The sequence below is a fragment of the Tenrec ecaudatus genome, chromosome 3, assembly GCF_050624435.1.
Source record: "Tenrec ecaudatus isolate mTenEca1 chromosome 3, mTenEca1.hap1, whole genome shotgun sequence".
Lineage (NCBI taxonomy): Eukaryota > Metazoa > Chordata > Mammalia > Afrosoricida > Tenrecidae > Tenrec > Tenrec ecaudatus.
The window spans coordinates 148659582-148677982 of record NC_134532.1 but is presented as its reverse complement, the minus strand read 5'-3'; the positions used below and the strand labels follow the sequence as shown (position 1 = coordinate 148677982).

The 18401-nt window shown below is 40.1% G+C and overlaps 1 protein-coding gene across 2 annotated transcripts in view; it reads left to right on the top strand.

Moving 5' to 3' along the window:
- USO1 (USO1 vesicle transport factor) overlaps positions 1–18401 on the top strand; it is a 76815-nt gene that overhangs the window by 35792 nt on the left and 22622 nt on the right. For both annotated transcript variants that reach the window (XR_012783478.1, XM_075544189.1), the window contains exons 8-13: positions 1090–1210; positions 3923–4101; positions 9805–9945; positions 11008–11096; positions 11671–11825; positions 12928–13139. Coding sequence is in view for 1 of the 2 variants with exons in the window: in XM_075544189.1 (XP_075400304.1) it covers positions 1090–1210; positions 3923–4101; positions 9805–9945; positions 11008–11096; positions 11671–11825; positions 12928–13139 (897 nt within the window). In the remaining variant the exon portion in view is untranslated. The remainder of the gene's footprint in view (positions 1–1089; positions 1211–3922; positions 4102–9804; positions 9946–11007; positions 11097–11670; positions 11826–12927; positions 13140–18401) is intronic.

Below are 18401 nucleotides of genomic sequence, written 5' to 3'. Positions count from 1 at the left end.
TTGAGCCCGTCAATCCCTTGTAGAGGAGAACGACGTGGTAAAGGCTTTCGTAAAGGCTTCCAACCTGAGAGTTCTGGGACAGTTTTACTCTGTGTTTACTGCTCCCTTTGTTAGCAGTTAAACTCAAGTTGACACGATGAAGCAGGAGAATTTAACATTAAAAATATAACTACTTTTGCCTTTTTCTCTATCTAGCTATTGAGACTTGACAGGAAGTTAGTGGTACAGAGCCATTAGGCCATGAATCCATATGCACCTGCTAGCTCCTCAACAGCCAACAGCTAATTTGCTGTGTAAGGGATTTAACTACCTATTGCTATTTCTCATAAATTCCTGAGCATTTTTGTTAAGATACTTGCTGTCACCTGACTATTGTGATAATACTGTCCCCTCAAAAGCTCATGAAAGTCATTAATAGTGAAATAAGGATAAATTGGAAGCAATAAGTTTTCCTCTAATTATAAAGAAAATGATTCAAAAGTTTGTGGGAAAATGGAATTAAAAGGTGTGTAATTTTTCCATGGATTTTTTGAAAACCCCCTCATATGAATGAAAGCCAGCTTGCTGTTGCTGATAAAAACAGAAAATTAGAGACGAAGCCATGCCGGAGTAATTTGAACATGAGGCATGAATTCTCAACTTTTTTCTCAATTGGAATCAAGTGTTGGGTATTTGAGAGGCATATTTTTTCAAAAAGACTTTCTTTGAGTATCATGATTTTAAAAGTATTAAATTCATAACTTTTCCATTACTACCATTTTGTAACATGTACAGTGGCTTGCTTCAGACCACAACGACAGTGGGCCAGTGACTGGTGAATATGAAAACACTATTTTATCTTTATGCTACACCGTGGAAAAGAATCGGTGTTAGGAATTGTTAGACATGGATTGTCCTCTAGGCTTTGTTCCTTCAAGACCTTCAAGTTGCGAATCTGCTCTGCCCTTGATAGCCCTCTACATAAAGTAAAGACGCTGGACTTCGGAGATTCTTACCAATACGGAAATTCCAGGATTTAAAGGTTAAGAAAAGTGATTTGAAGCTGTCTTCCATTGTAGCTCACTGAACACTGCCTTTCTTCTCCACAAGGGCGTGCTGCTGCTTCAAGCACTCACAAGGAGCAATGGAGCAATCCAGAAAATTGTCGCTTTTGAAAATGCTTTTGAGAGACTGCTAGACATTATTACAGAGGAGGGGAACAGTGACGGAGGTACGGTATGAAATGATTGATTTAAAGAGATTTCTTTTATGCGCACTAAATTTCTGACTTCTAGAGAATGCAGTTAGGGAGAGAAATGGGGGCTCATACTTGATACTCTTGCGTCATCCTGCTTGATAGTGGGCTTTTGCTCTGTCGGTTTCTGTCCTTCGTTTGCTCTCGGACCTTCCTGCTTTATCTCCTCCAGGACTGCTTCTGCTGTCTTGCGTCCTCACTTTCTGAATGCAGACCCAGTGTTACGTTCACTCTGTCATCTGAATTTTTAACTTTCTGGACTGCATTCTAGATGTTTTCTTTCCCCTCACCTGTTCTTGACCTGCTGTTAAACCTGTCCATTGAGTTCTTCATTTTCCTTTTCTAAAATTTCTATTTCTTTGGCAGGCCTTTTAGGCAGTTATTTGTAATTCTTATTCCTGCAGATATTTTAACTTATCTTTTATTTTCTTGAACATGTAGCTTAACATGTTGTAGTCCTCATCTGATAAATCAGGATTTTCAGTCTACTTTTCCTCTCCTGGTTCATTCACGTGTTGCTATATGTTTATTTGGTTCCCGATTATCTGTGTTTGTTGTGATTGTAAGAATAATTTGTAGGGATTTAAAGCCTAAGATGAAGATAATTCCTTTCCGAGAAAGCACATCTTTGTTCGGATCAAGCCCCCATAGTAGGACTTTCTTGAACCACCTTACTCCAGCCAGTACAGCACTTAGATGTCCCGGACCGCTCAGGCTGTGCCAATCCAGGCTGCCCAGCATTATTAACACCGACTAGCTTTTGGTTGATTGTTACTCGAAGGATCTATTTACTGTGTGGAGCATTCTCTATTAGATTGCCCACCTTGTGTAAACCCTTGACCTTGATTTATTTTCTCTTTGCCCTGTACGATACTTTCAAAGATTTTGATTTTCCAAGATAAAGAAATGAATTCTTGGCCAAAAGTTATTTTTACATTTGTTTACCTTTCTCAATATCTGCTTTTCTCTTCAGTTTTAGTTTGCCAAACTGTCGGTTTTTAATTACTTTTAAGATAGGTATTTTTGGCTGTTTTTGTGAAACAGTTGTGCCCCAAACCTCGTATTACAGTAGGCAGAGAAAATGAGTTCTATTTGTATACATTAAATTAGGTTTAATGAACAGAGACATAGGGCTGGATGGACACTTCTCACTTGTGATTATGGATATTTCATATTGATCCCAATAGTACAAATATCTATCCTGCTCTTTTGTGTTTTAACAGCCTTCATTTGGCAGTAGTGCGCACCAAAGTGCTAAGTGAGAAAAACTGGCTCTGAGGTTATGTCTAGGCAATGAGTCTTCATAGCTCGACAGTGATGTAATGATGTGGTCATCTCCATTTTATCATAACATCAATTTTTAGATAACTACTAAGCCTTTGTAATCTAACCATGTCAATAAGTAAAGAGTAGGTATATTAATTCAGAGGTCCAGGATAGAGATAAAAATTGGAGAGTCTTTAGAATATACATGATAGAGGAAACAAGAAGAGAGAAATAAGAAAATCTACGTGGATTGCTTAGAATGAGACAAGAATAAAAAGGGAAGAAAGCTAGGGGAGAACTTACTGTATATCAATAATAGAGCAACAGAAATGGGTAAGAGAGATGGAGAAAGAAGAGTTGTAGAAGCCAACGGAAAAGGAGTTTCAAGAAAGAGATATAGGGACAATAAGGCCAAGTGCTTTAGAAGAACACATAAGGTATGACTAATTCATTAAACAAATATTTAGTAGTTGCTTACTATGAATTTTCCCAATACCTTATCTTTGTATATTTTGAGAACACAGAGTGTCTTTATAGATTATGAACTAACAGAGAAGAAAAATCAAATCAAATCCACGAAAGCCAGTTGCCATCAAGTTGACATGGCTTCTTGGCAAACCCGCATGTGTCCGAGTAGCACTGTGCGCCATACGTTTTTCACAGGCTGGGTTTTTTTTGGGGAGGGAGATTTGATAGACCTTTTTTTTTTTTTTTAAGAACTTCTGGGTCAACTCAGGTCTCCAGCCTTTCAGTTAGTAGCCTAGCGTTGGAGCTACACAGGGGTTCTGTGGAAAGACAAGACACTCTATAATGATAGCTATGACCAGTGCTGCTGCTGCTGCTCCTGTTACTGCAACAGCAGCACCAACGCAAGGGCTGCGGACTGCAGTCAGCCGTTCAAACCACCAGCCGCTCTTCAAAAGAAAGGGCTTTCGACTTTCCTAAAGAGATGACTCTGTCACCATTGTCCCTATTTTATCACAGGATGGTAGCCCAGAAATTTACATAGTGAATGTATACTTTTTTTAAAAAGAGTTACAATATCAGTCACTCCTGGGCAGTTCTGTCCTGTCCTACAGGGTCGCTGTGTGTCAGCAGCAACTCAGCGGCAGTGAGTGAGCAGTCGCAGTGAGAGCGAGCGTTGGTGAGCCTAGTCATGGGGTCAGGGTGGTCATTCCAGAAGAAGCTATAGTGAAGCTGGCATTTGAAGAAGTTACTGAGGTGAACAGACAGCTACACACAAAAGCCAGGAGACCACTAAGGAACCTGAGGAAGAAACATGCTGGCAGTGACCCATGTTCCATGAGGCAGCTGTCGACCTTGGCTTTGTGAATATTAATCCTTTTTATAAAAAGTTTGGGGCTTGAAGTTTCCTTCATGGTTTATCAACCTTAACACTTCCATTCTACCTTTTCTTTCCAGGTATTGTAGTAGAAGATTGTTTGATCTTGCTTCAAAACCTGTTAAAAAACAACAATTCCAATCAAAATTTTTTTAAAGAAGGCTCCTATATTCAGCGCATGAAACCTTGGTTTGAAGTTGGAGATGAAAATTCTGGCTGGTCGGCACAAAAAGTTACTAATTTGCATCTAATGCTACAGGTATACTGCCCTTAGACATAAATGCATGATGGGAAATTGACAGTGGTTCTTTCAAAGAAAAAAAAACTGGTCATTTTTGGTAAACCAAGTATTGTAAGTTGATTTCAAGAGAGCTTAAGAATAGCTTTAACACTCAAATTTATATTCAGATAGATAGAGGTGTCCCACCTCAGAGACACACACATTCATCTAGTGCTTGGCTTCAATTACTATTTGTACATGTGGCCATATTGTTTTTTCTGCTGTTCCCTCTCTTGCCCTGCTAGATTATTTTAAAGCAAATCCAAACTGTTCCCTAATTAGTTTTATATTAGAGAGTATGTTTAGAGAGTTCATTTTAAGTTTTTTTTATCAATGCATAGCTTTTATTGACACTAATTTTAGTTTCGTTTTTCTTTTAAATCATTTTACTAAGGGCTCATACAACTCTTTATCACAATCCATACATACATCAATTGTGTCCAGCACATTTGTACATATGTTGCCATCATCATTCTCAAAATACCTGCTTTCTACTTGAGCCCTTGGTATCAGTTCCTCATTTTTGCCCCTCCCTCCCTGCTCCCTCCTCCCCCCTGAACCCTTGATAATTTATAAATTATTATTATTTTATCATATCTTACACTGTCCTACATCTCCTGTAGACCTTGTAATCTGTTCCCCGTTTCTCCCTCGCCTTTCCTCCACCCTCCTGATATCGCCACTCTCACCCACTGGTCCTGAGGGGTTCATCTGTCCTGGATTCCCTGTATTTCCGGTTCCTATTTGTGCCAATGTACTTCCTCCGGTCCAGCCAGATATGTAAACTAGAATTCGGATCATGATAGTGGGGGGAGGAAGCATTCAAGAACTAGAGGAAAATTGTATATTTCATTGTTGCTGCACTCAACCCTGACTGGCTCATCTCCTCCCCGCAGCCCATCTCCAAGGGGTTGTCCAATTTCCCATGGACGCGCCCTTGGTTCCGACTCCGCACTCCCCCTTGTTCACAATGCTATGATTTTTTTTTTGTCTTTGATGCCTGATACCTGATCCCTTCAACACCTTATGATCTCACAGGCTGGTGTGCTTCTTCCATGTGGGCTTTGTTGTTTCTCAGTTAAATGGCCCCTTGCATTTTAAGTTTTTAACTTTGCTTTCAATTAGAGATTTAATAGCATCATACATTTTAACGCTTTAAAGTGTTAAGCTCAACGAGTAAGTTCATTAAGCATTTAGTGAGAGTCGGACACTGGGTACTAGGAAAAACGATAATACTCCTACCCCTAAAGATTAATAGTCTGAGTTGGAAGTCCATTATAGAAGTTACATGGACAGAACAACCTGGAGTTTTCTTTAGGCTTTTTTGTTGAACACTCAGTAGAAGTAGTAAATAAGTCTGTGCCCAATTAAAATGGGAAATCCTTTGAAATACTTTATTAGTAAATTTCCTTCCCTTAGCCCCTCAAATTTGTAACAGCCTATTAACATTGTAAAAAAATTATTAACCCTTTAGTGATTCTTGAGGATCTTGCTGTCTTCGACATTACGCCTATGTGTCGAAAATTCTGGACCTCAAAACTGAATGGCTAGCCGCTCTGGCAATCAGTGTCTGAAACCATTCCACACCTTGCGCTGCTTACAGAGGTTGATGGACAATGAAGCCAACATGTGTTACGGTTTGCCAAGACAACATTTTGTTGTCCTGATAGTGACCCTTTCCATTTTCAGAAATGCCCACTTTGGGAGGATAGATTATTTATCTATTAGAATGTGCAGAAGATAATCACAAATATATTTTGCAGAAGAACACCATGGTCACAGTTTTTACTTACACTTCCAACATCATTATTCCTGTTTCACTTGTCATTATTATCCAAAATCAAACTCCCTGCCATTGAGTTGACTCCAATGTATAGCAACCCTAGCTGGGCTTAAAAGCTGTACTCCTTTACAGGAGACAATAGCCTCGTCTCTCATCTCAGTCAGATGTAACGATTTAGCATTTCCATTTCAAGGCTTTGCCTCCCTATGGTAGCAGCCCCTTTCAAATGGCCAGGCCACCTGTCTGGGTCTTCTCCCCTGGGCTGGGCCTAGCCTTCTGAGCATCCTCCCATGTTCCAGACCCCAGACACTTCCCATCACCTGGTCCTATTTTCTCCTAGCTGTTTCCCCAGTAGAAAGTATCCAGGGAATTTGAAAAATGAAGCTGTTACTTATTAATAGTGCTAATACATTCTTGGGCTATCTCTCTCCAATAACATGAGCATTCTGCTGGAAACACTAGGAAAACAAAAAAGAGAGGTAAACATTGAAACTAGTGGAGGAAATTCTTTTATTCTATAGTTAGGGTATTTGATAAGGGATTTTGATGAAAGTTTGACAGTTTAAAGCACATTTTTCCAAGCTGTAACCTCTAATGGTATACTTCATAAAAAGGGAAATATTTGGCATTCTAGTTATATAGTGAGTTGGTTCTTTAAATAGTGTTTACTTTAAAAAATACCACTTTTAAAGTGAAAAATGAATTGGTTCTGTTCTAGCTTAGCAGAGCCTCTTCTCTGCTTTATATTAGTTTATAAAGGACTGAGCTGAAGAAGAGAGAAAGGGGGAACTAAGAGTGATCAATGTAACACAGACACACACCCCACCCCACCCCAAGGGGAATGAAGAACAGAAACGTGAGTAAAGGGACACAGAGGACAGTATAAGATATGAAAATAATAAAAACCTATAATTTATCAAGGGTTCATGAGGAGGAGAGGGTGGGAGAGGAAGGGAAAAAAGGAGGAGTTGATACCAAGGGCTCAAGTAGAAAATGTTTGGAAAATCATGATGGCAACAAATGTACTTGATATATAATTGATATATGGATTGTTAAAAAAGCTGAAAGAGTCCCCAATAAAATGATTTATTTAAAAACAGAAACAAAAAACTCAATTCAAAAAGCTTATTTCCCATCTCAAAGATTTGAGTAGTTGATACAGTCATGACATGATAGGCCATCAATTATCTTCTGCTCATCCTGCTTTTGTAAAGCATTACCTCTGTGTGAGTCTGGGTACTTCAGAGAAACAAATCCATAGAAACTCATGTATAAGAGGGAGTTTTATATAAAGGTTAAGTGCTCATCAAGAAAACATCCCAACCCAGTGCTGCCCAAGGCCACAGTCCAACATTAACCCATATGTCCGACACCAATCCACAAAGTCCTCCTCCATCTCACAAAACAGACGCAATGAAACCGACTGCAGGAGGAAAGCCGAGTCAGTGAATGTGTAAGCATCTCAGTGCTGGAAGAGGTTTCCACACAGCTGCTCCAGCACCCAGGGCTGCATCAGGGTAGGTCCATGTGTCTTCTCCTCAGGGATGTCTTACAGGAAGTGAGCCTTGCCAGCTGAAGCAGGGAACTGGCTAAGGTAGCTGCACCCTGGTCCGACCATCACAAAGCAGGAGACCCGAGAACTAGAAAGGCAAGGCTCACTGAGCCATTTATCCTTCTGCCCTTCAGTTAACCCCACATGTGTTTATCGCCCAGGTTGGCACAATAAACTAACTACCTCTCCTCTGTGTGGCAGTTCTACTTTATCTTGTAAGGTCACTGTGAACCAGAATCAACTTGATTACAGTGAATTTGTTTCTCAACCTGTCTGAGGGTATGTTCTTAATTGCTTTAGTTAAGATTATTTGTATGTCAAGAGAAGGTGCCCTCGTGGTGTAGTGGGTTAAATGATGCTGATAACTGGAGGTTGGCAGCGTGAGCCCACCAGCCACTTTGAGGGAGAAGGAGGAGGGGGCTCACTTCCGTCAGGCCCCAGAAGCACTAGGGGCTAGTTCTACTCTGTCACTGTGAGTTGGAATCAGCTTGATGGCAGTGTGTTTGGGTTTTTTAGTGTTTGAAGTGTTCTTTTGTGCATCTAATGAAAATGCTTCATTGTCTCCCTATTTGGATACATGTGTTGTAATTGGGATTACAGTCACAGTTGAACTCTGAGCTCCTAAAAGTTGAAATTGATCCGATTGGGAATTTTTCATTCAAATTTTTCAGATTAAATTTAGAGATGCATTATTTTGAAAAGTTTTTTTAATCACAAAACACACAAATTTTTCATAGACTTAGAATTTTATGACTTGTTCTGCTTCCTGTGGCTGCAGGAATCCCTCCTTGCCGCTTTGTGGAAGGATCCAGCGAGGCCTCTTAGAAAGCCCATTGCCTTAGGAGAGACTCTGTTGCTGGATAGCGGCTGTTAGTAGAGCATCCCCCTGTGCTCATCTTCAGAGTGAGTGGTCTCTCTGGCCCTGGAAATGCAGTGATGCTGTAGTCACGCACATCACTAATCAGGGTGCCCAACTGGCAGTACATGTAAGAATCGTTCATTGTGTTGAGTGCAATAATGCCATCGTGATTATGTTGTAAAAACAAGTCTTTGTCAGTTAGAGATATAAAAGTACTGTGGGAGACATTATGTACTGCCTGGAATTCGCTTTAAATATTAAAACAATAACAATAATGAGTAGATTAAAAGGGTGGGGGAGAGCCCCAGGCCAGAAACCATTGGGGTAACCCTAAAGTGCCTTGTAACACCAATTTAATGATCAACCCTCTCTAAGCATGGTTGTTAATCTAGATGTTTATTACTTACCAGTTTAACTACTGGTAGAGTCCCCGCATCCCCCCAAATTTTAGTTGCTATCACTCAGAATACAGCTGCTGCAAACCTTGATGTTTATTTTTTGCATCATTACTTTTTGTTTGTTTTTATACATCAAAAAGGAGCCCTGGTGGTCCTGTGGGATCCGCAGTTCAAACCCACCAGTTGCTCTGCAGGAGGAAGATGAGGTTATCTGCTCCCATAAAGATTGACAGTCTCAAAAACTTTATATAGGGTAGCTCTGATTTGGATTTGGTGTAGCTTATAGTAATAAAATTGTTTTGATCTACTCTGTTAAATCAATGATTACTTTGTATATCTACTATAAATGAGTTTTCTATTTGAAGATTTAACTGCACTAAGCTTTCAGATGCAGTTACTGTTTTCTGTTTCTGAAGCTCAGGTTCAGAGTAACTACGGGATCATACACTATAGGGTTTAATTAGCAGTGGTTAAGTGGTCTGCAGTTTGAACCTGCCTGCTGCTTCCTGGGGGAGAAAGGTGTGGCAGTCTGCTGTCTGAAAGATTCCCTTTGGGAACCCTGTGCCCTGCAGGGTTATTTACTGTGAGTCAGAGTCAACATAAGGTGATGGGCTTGGGCTGTTGGACTTAAGAACCATCGAGGTCAACGTTGCCTGATGCACCATCTTCTAGATCTCTAAGATTGATGTAGCCTTTCGTGATGCATTTCTCATTCAGAGACAATATCACACTTGAAGCCATTCTGTTAATTAATCTTTACTTGGACAAGAAATGTGCCACTCTGCAACATCTTTATGTGCTCATTTATTCATTTATTGACTGGGTGCCTTGTTACACACGTTGTGCTGGTTGCTTGAGATTCCTCTGCTTTCTGGGGACTCAAAGCCGCCCGAAGGAGGCAGGAACTCAAGCAAGTAGCAGAGTGTAATGGGCTATAGCTGAACTGTTGCCAGGGGGTGGGGCTGGGGGGTGGGACGTCGCCATCAGACTGAGCTAGCGAAAGGAATCCCTCACAAACATTCTGTTCACTTGATCCAATCTACCTTAAGGCTTCTCGGAGCCTTAAAAGTCTCTGTTTTTCTCCGTGTAGCTTGTGCGAGTACTGGTGTCTCCCAACAACCCCCCTGGTGCTACGAGCAGCTGCCAGAAGGCCATGTGCCAGTGTGGCTTGTTGCAGCAGCTCTGCACGATCCTGATGGCTACTGGGGTTCCTGCTGATATTCTGACGGAGGTAAATTCCAGCATTCCCCAACTGATGTTCACTACGCTTCTGTGCTTTATCAGTCTTCAGTATTTACTTTCTACCCTGATAGAGGAAGACTTCATTCTTTCCCCATATAACTCCCCAACTTTACTTTCCCCTGCCACCCCAGGACCACTGGGTTAAAATTTCTATTTAAATTAGATTTCAAGGTTTATATTTTTACAACCCACCACTTGTCTGTCAGTGGGTCATACTGTGGTGGCTTGTGTGATGCTGGAAGCTGTGTCACTGGTGTTTCAAATGCCAGTAGGCTCACCCAGAGGGAACAGGTTCAGCAGAGCTGCTAGACCAGGAACAGACAATGCAGAACGACTCAGTGCCCCATTGCGTGCTCTGTAGTTTAGACTGTGGGTGGTCTCCTCGATTTGGGCCCCACTCCTCACCCCCTTCTCTGCTTTGCCCAAGCATGACAATATTATAATTGGCTTCAGAGAACAAACCTAGTCTCCTGTGGTCTAGGGAAGAGATCTGAAGTGGGAAGGGGCTAAGAGATGGTTTATAGATAGACTTTATACCAGTCTGTCGCCACCCCCACCCCCACCTCCCTAAAGTGTGATCCTTAGCAGATTGAATCTTTCAAGGTCTGATAGATCAAAATGGCACACTCCCTGTGGACATTCTAGTCCATAGAGACTCAGATTGTTATCTTTACCACTCTGATAAATACATTACCTATATCAGCTATTGATTTTATATCTCATAATTGATTAAAATCTCTCATAGCCTTTACCCCTTTTGCTTATGAGATAATATTAAAATAAGACAATTCTTTACTGTTACTTTGATGCATTATGGTGGGGAAAACTAAGTGCACGTGCTATCTTTATTGGAAGCCTATTCTTAATGTTTAAAATTGTAATCTTGAGGAAGTGTTATGTCCTTCTTGCTGTCACTGTTTTTTTTTTTTGGTGTCTGGATTTTGTCATTGAAATGCAAAAATCTACAGGGTGTATGTAGCATTTTCTTCTTTTGAAAACAGATTTCCTTCCTTGACTGACTTCTCTAAATGTTCCTTTTCCCCCTAAACAGACCATTAATACGGTATCAGAAGTTATTCGAGGCTCCCAAGTAAACCAGGACTACTTTGCTTCTGTCAATGCCCCTTCAAGTCCTCCGAGGTAGGAAAAGAGACATGATGAGATTCCCACGAGCAGAGAAAAAATGACTTGGGGTTCTTACATACATCTTATGACACAGCATTCTTGGCAGAGTGGAGGGTCAGTGAAAAGGGGAGACTTCCAGGAAAGGGATTGACGCCGTGGCGTCAACAGTGGACTCTGGCGCAGCAGCCATTGCGAGGGTGGCACAGGACGTGGGCGGCGATGCCTTCTGTGGGAGATAGGTTGCTGTGAGTTGGCACTGGCCTGATGGCACCTAGCAACCGCCTTAGCATTCCTGTAAGAAATTCTGTGCATTTGAAAGCTAGAAGTTACCTGACAAGATAGCTGTGTGGGTATTCGTACAGTGTGTGGCCTTGGACATTCAGGTGTTTGCGTACAGCTGTGGTCCCTACGTGCCCTGCCTGTGGTCCTTACACAGGCAGATCACTTCCTGCCTGCACTTTCCTTCTCTCTGCTGCAGTAGGGAGGTGGCTGCTGGGATTCTGGTATGGTTCTTCAGAACCAGAATCACTGATTTGTTTTATTGACTTGTAATGGTTCGTTTTACTCTTCTGGTTTTCATTGCCAACAGACCAGCGATTGTGGTGCTTCTCATGTCCATGGTGAATGAAAGGCAGCCATTTGTACTGCGCTGTGCTGTTCTCTATTGTTTCCAGTGTTTCTTATATAAAAACCAAAAGGGACAAGGAGAAATTGTGTCAACACTTCTGCCTTCCACCATTGATGGTAAATAATTTAGTTCCACTTTCTGATTTAAAAAGTGAATGCTTCTGGTTTAAAGCTTTTAATTGAATTTCCCCCCTCTGTGTTTTAACCCAGAATACTTTGCATAATTAGAAAATGTTGGGGTTTCAAAGCCTGAAGATTAAATAGAGACTAGGCTTTGGGGTCAGACCAGGGCTTCATTGTGGAATTTCTCCTTCTCTTGCTGTGTAATTCTGGGCAAGTTCTTTCATTTGAGTCTTCTCAATTAATGTGGGGATAATGTTAATTGTGTCTGTGAGGATGATGCCTCATTAGAAACATTGTGAAGATTAATGCAGTTGCATATTTAAAGCACTTACCCCAATACATCGTATATAATAGATAATAAAGAGAAACTGTTATGAATACTAATTACCACACTATAAATCTTATCATTAAATCACATGTAACTTTCTATTATAGCTTTCTAGTAGAGGTTAGAGACATTGCCCTTTCATGGCTGTTTAAATATTTCTTTTTTCCTGAGATAAATTCTTTGTTAAAAATATGTAACTTACTGTATTTTATCCTAATCCATTTTCAAAGTGAAGGAAAACGAGACCTTGGCTATAGTGGACTCATTTTAAATGTGGCATTTTCTTGAATTTGTTTTATAAATGCAGTTTTTAATTAGACTAGTTTTGTTTTACTATTAGTATCATCAATTTGATGCCTAAAGTATCTTCTAAAAGAGGAGCTGAAGCCAAGGTGTCAAATAGAAAGTAAATGTTTAGAAAATGATGATGGCAACAGATGTACAAATATGCTTGATACAATTGATGTATGGAATGTTCTAAGAACTGTAAGATCCCCCAATAAAATGATTAAAAATTAATTACTTATTTAAAAGTATCTTCTAATATGTCTTTGTTCTGCAGCTTCCCCCCTCCCCCATGCCTTTCTGTGGTTGTTCTTTTGTTTTAGAAAGCAGACTTAAAAATTATTATTTTGAGATTCCTATGTAATAATATTAGGTAACAAATTTTAAATAGTACTTAGTAGTATGTCATACCATTTGTGTGCATGGAAAACAGTTTCTTTAGTCTCCTCACACATCTTATCATCTGCCTGTCACCTTTTGTAGCAACGGGCAATTCCGTCTCGGCCGGGCAACTCTTGTGTGGCGGTCTGTTTTCCACGGACTCACTTTCAAACTGGTGTGCCGCTGTGGCCCTGGCCCATGCTTTGCAAGAAAATGCTACCCAGAAAGAGCAGTTGCTCAGGGTTCAACTCGCTACCAGTATCGGCAACCCTCCGGTTTCTCTGCTGCAGCAGTGTACCAACATCCTTTCGCAGGTAACATGGCAATGCACCTTCCCTAAGGAGCAGAGAACTGTGACTGTACGCTTTGGTGTCAGGGATAGACATCCATGGGTGAATGTCTGGGGTGGATGAGTTGATTATAACCAGAATCAGCTTTATGGAGAAAATCCATAGATATTCTGGCAGGGCTTTATTTACCAAATAATTCTAATATCTATAGCGTGATGGAAACACAATGGGGACATGCTGTTCTGGGCAGAAAAGATCTTTTTTGGGTGTTTTGCTGGTTTGTTTGTTAGTTTGTTTTAAAAGCATCTTTAGTGTCCTATCATTTCATTTTCTCTTTCTGCTCAGCAGCTGGATTTGGGTCAGTTTACGAGTGGAACAGAATAAGGTAGCTTGTAGCTGTGTCCATCCCTCTTTCTCTTCAGTTACAGCAATTAATAGAAAGCAAAGATAGAATACCATTCCATGAGTAGTTAGTTATACAGCATACCTCTTGCTTGATGTTGGTGAGATTTCAGTTCCCCAAGCTATATCATTTATCCAGCAAGATGAAGAAAAGCATAGCAAAGTGTTTTTGCAATCTTCTAGGCCAGGGCTGGGAACCTCGTTTTCTGCCCCAGGGCCATTTGGATATTTATAACATCATTCATAGGCCATACAAAATTAGAAGCTTAATTAACCTACTATTTTGGGCCAAACATTTAATTAGCCTACTATATTTGGTCAAACATTTAATTAACACCCTAACGCGATGGCTGGAACTGCTTCTCTTTGGGGAGGTGTGTGATGCTCGCTGGTACTGATGACTTTTCGGGTCTCAAATGGCTCTGGGACCAGATGTTCCCCAAGCCTGCTGTAGACACTTAATGAAAACTACAATGTTCTATTGAAGTATGGATGCTCATGTTTAGTATCAACATTGATTAGGTGGTTTGCCCACATGAAAGATCCAGGCTGCTACAGTTTCAAGTTCATGCATTAGCAAAACTAAGAAGTCACTCTGGAAGAGTGAGAATGTGGCTGAGTAACATTGTTCTCCCCACTCCTTGCTGTCCTAGTGGGATTATCCTGCTTCCCCATAATATTATGCAGTGTAAGTCTTCAGTTTTTAATTTTGTCAGTCACGAAATTGTTCCTTATTGTCAGCTTTTATCCGTGGACTTTAAACAACAGTAGTTCCATCATAGAAAATTGAAAGCTTTAAAATTAATTAAGATGAAAATAGAGTTGAATGTTTTTGAAAGTTATCTTACTTTGATTAAAAAATGTATTTTACCTTTAATCTTTAGTGATTAACAAAACTACCTCAAATATTCATAACTTTGCTTATTTAATATCTGGCATGGCTAAGTTCTATTGGGAAAAAAAAACTTCTTAAACTAAACAGCAATTTTAACTCTCTGCTCCCCATCACCTCAAATTTCATGTTGTTAGAGTAATTAAGATTCATGAGCAATGAGAACTCCTCCAGACAGTGGTGTCTCTTCTCCTGTAAGTCATTGAGTGTTATGTGCCCCTCTCCTCACTTAGTCAGATTCCAGACCAGGTTGTTGGGCAAAAGTAAGCATTATACGAAAATGGTAGAAACTTTTTTCTGTTTCAGATCATCCTTTTATCCAATTTTTTAATTTAGAAAATTTATCAGAAACATAATATAGCTAAGATTTACTCATGTGTTTTCACCGTGACAAATCCAGTTATGGACCATTCCTCTGAACAAGGATGCATGGAGGAGACAAAGCTGGATATAGCTGGGCTGTGTGACTAGAGGCCCTTTAGCTTCAGGACTTCACTTTCCTCCTGTGTGAGTGCATAGTTTCCCCTCGGGGTGTTGCCTCCCGGGCTGCACTCCTACCCCTGCAAGTCCCGTGTGCAGTATTTCGGAGCGCGTCTGCCTTAGAGGCATGGCACTCTATGCTTGGAGCTTCCTCTCAGGGTCCTGGGAGCATCGCCATGCTCACCGAGGCCAGCTGTCATCAACGCACAACCTTGGGTTGTCATAACATTTGCAGCTTTTCTTCCAAACCCTCTTAGGTAGATGCCTCTTCTTCCTCCCTTTCTACCCCACAGCAAGTTTGACCTCAGGGACCCCGGGCTGTATAAGACTGAGAATCCAGAACAGTATCTGCACGCGCACAACACACACACCCACACACACACACCCACGGCCAGACAGCGGTGTGAGGGCAGCCTTCCTCCAGATAGTAGGAGAGTAGATTTTTTTCAATGTCATAAATGTAAAACGATAATGTGGAGTAGGTATAATTTAAAATTATCCTTTATTCCTTAAATTGAACACTCATTTTTTTAATAATGAAAGATTCGAACCATTTTGTCCCCAAATATTTTGCATATGTAAAAAGATTGTGAAAAAGTATTTGAGGTTTTTGGAGTTTTTTAGATTTAAAATCTTTCAAAGTAGTACTATTTACAAATAATTTTTAATGTATAATTTGCAGGGTGATAAGATCGACAGACGGGTATGTATCTATCTCCTGATTAAGCTTAGGCATTTGCCTCTTACAAGCAAGGCTGTTTCTTTGTTTTGGGTTTTGCTGATTGTTTAACTGCTTGTGTGAAGTTATGTTCTACTTACACTTTCCTTTGTCAGCAAGTTCACATCTTTCGTAAGTGACTCTCCAGTTCTCCTCCGTGGGCTATGTGGTGGTGTTTCTGAGGACTGTAGGACTCTGAGCTACACTTGAGCTTCCTCCGGTTACTTGCACTTCTGGAATTCCTTGGTTGTGGTTTTTGGGTATTTTTTGTATTTTGTTTTCCCAAACTTGTTTCTGTATGTCTCCTGACATCTTTCAAAAGGAAGTAACATTTAGAATTAAAAGTTTTTCTGTAGTTACTTAGTATGTGAAAGAAGGTGACATCGTTTTTGCTTCAGTTATCTCATATGCACAATAGTAAGTATAATTTTATCATTTGAAATACTTTAAGTAAAATATTTTGAATTACTGTAGTATTCCCATATCTACTAGTGAAGACTTATTTTTGATGTGCATTGGTGGGGGGCATTTTGTGTTTGCTTTGGGGTTTTTTGTGTGTGGGGGGATTTGAATTTTTAGTTTTGCTTTTTATTTTGTTTTTTGAATATTTAGCAAAGAGGTGTGTACAGTGTTCATGTTCAAGCATGTGTTCAATTGTACAGTGTGAGTAATAAGATTTTGTTTATAATTATATTTTTGTCTCTGAGCATGATTTAACACAGTATTGGGTGCATCTTTAATATAAGAATGTTTCATATTAGAGGAAGTATTATAAATAAGTGTCAATCACTTAAAACATATTTTTTTTAAAAAAAACTTACAGTAAATTAGTAAATAGACCTCTTATGTTCAATCTGATGAGTTGTGAGTATTGAATATATGTCTATAATAACCACTCACAGTAAGACATAGAAAATTTTCATAATCCCAGAAAGTTCCATTGTGCCCTTTTCCTATTCTCTATCCCTAGGATAGCCACCAGAAAACAATGGATTATGATGCTCCAGAACTTCATCTCAGTACTCAACACGAGAAAATGTTAGCTCTTGCGATGTTTAACAAGCAATGCAAAATTACCAGAAAGAAAACACATAGATTAGGACAAAGGGAGTTTTTGTTTAGAAAATGCAATATGATGTTGGGTACTGTTAAGTTTGTTCCAACTCATAGTACCTGCAGGCTATAAAAAGAAATGCTCCCAATCCTGCACCACCCTCATAATTGTTCCTCTGAGTCCATTGTTGCTGACACTAGGTCAGCCTATCTCTTTGAGAATTTTTTTCTGTTTTAAGGTGGACCCTCTATTTGACCAAGCACGATGTCCTTCTCCAGAGAGGTGACCTCCTGAGAATACTTCCAGAGTGTATGAGATGAAGTCTCACCAGCTATGCTTTTAAGAAGCGTCCTGGCTAGTCTTCTTGAAGGACAGATTTGTCTGTTCTTTTGGCAGTCCATAGTATAGTTAATATTTTTTCACCAACACCATGATTCAAATGCATCAATTCATCTTCAGTCTTCCTTACTTCTTGTTCACCTCTTAGATGAAGATAAACCATGGCTTAGGTCTGGTGAACCTTAGTCCTCAAAGTAACCTCTTTGGTCTTGACACTTAAAGAGGTCTTGTGCAGCAGGCAGCCTCATGTTTGGATTTCTTGACTGCTGTTTCCTTCAGCATGAGTTGTGGATCCAAGTAAAACGAAATCCTTGACAACGTCTACCAGTTTTTCCGTGTATCATGATCTTCCTTATTGAGTTAATGGTGAGGCTTTTTGTCTTACATACACTGAGGTGTAATCCATAAGCAGGAGCTCTGGTGCCTTAGTGAGTACACAATGGGCTGCTAACCACAGGGTCCCCGGTTCAGACTCACCAGCCATTCTGCAGGAGAAACATGGGACTTTGTATGCCCACAAAGCCGTCCCGTGTCAGAAACTCTCAGGGGCCATTCTGTTCTGCCCTCTAGGGTCACTGTGAGCCGACATCAACTCAGTGGCAGTGAGGTTGCGTTTGAAGTCACCCATACTGCAGAGTTTAGTGTTTGGTCCTCATCAGAAAGGGTGTCAGGTCTGTCTTCGTTTAGCAAGGATGGCACAATATACAGCATTATCTATGTATGGCATGCTGTTAACCAGTCATTCCTCCGATCCTCCAACATGTTGCATTGGACAAATCATAGAATTGTGCAACTAGAAGGAATAATAATAATATAAGAACATTAGTAGAACACTTACTATTTATATAATGAATGCACTGTTCTAGACTCATTACACATATGAGCCGATTTAATCCACTTGCCAACTCTATGGAATATGTATTAACTAATACCCCAATTTAAAGATGAGAGGGAAAAAGAAAGAGTGGTCTAATTGAGTTGTAGAACCTGGGTGTAAATTCAGACATTCCACTTCAGAACCTGTGCTCTGAACCTGCATGTTTTAGATCATAGAATCCAACTGCCTTTGTCTACTCACACTAGGAAAATGGGGGCCAGACAGCATACTGTACCAGTACCAGGTAGGGCAGTAAAGAAAGGGTTTGCTCCCATAACTTCTTTTCACTGTTGCTTTACTGTCTTTCCTACAGTGAAAACTTCAGGTCTTTAAGAAGTACTTTTATTTTAGAAAGCCTTGGTCCTCCGCCTTCTATAACTCATTTTTACTAGACTTCAAATTTCTTTATGTAAAGGTAATACATTGAACCTTTAATACATAGCTAGTATAGTGCACTTAGAACTAACGTTTTCATGATATGGAGTCTTTATATGAGAATGATGTCTTTCTATTAAATATGTTTA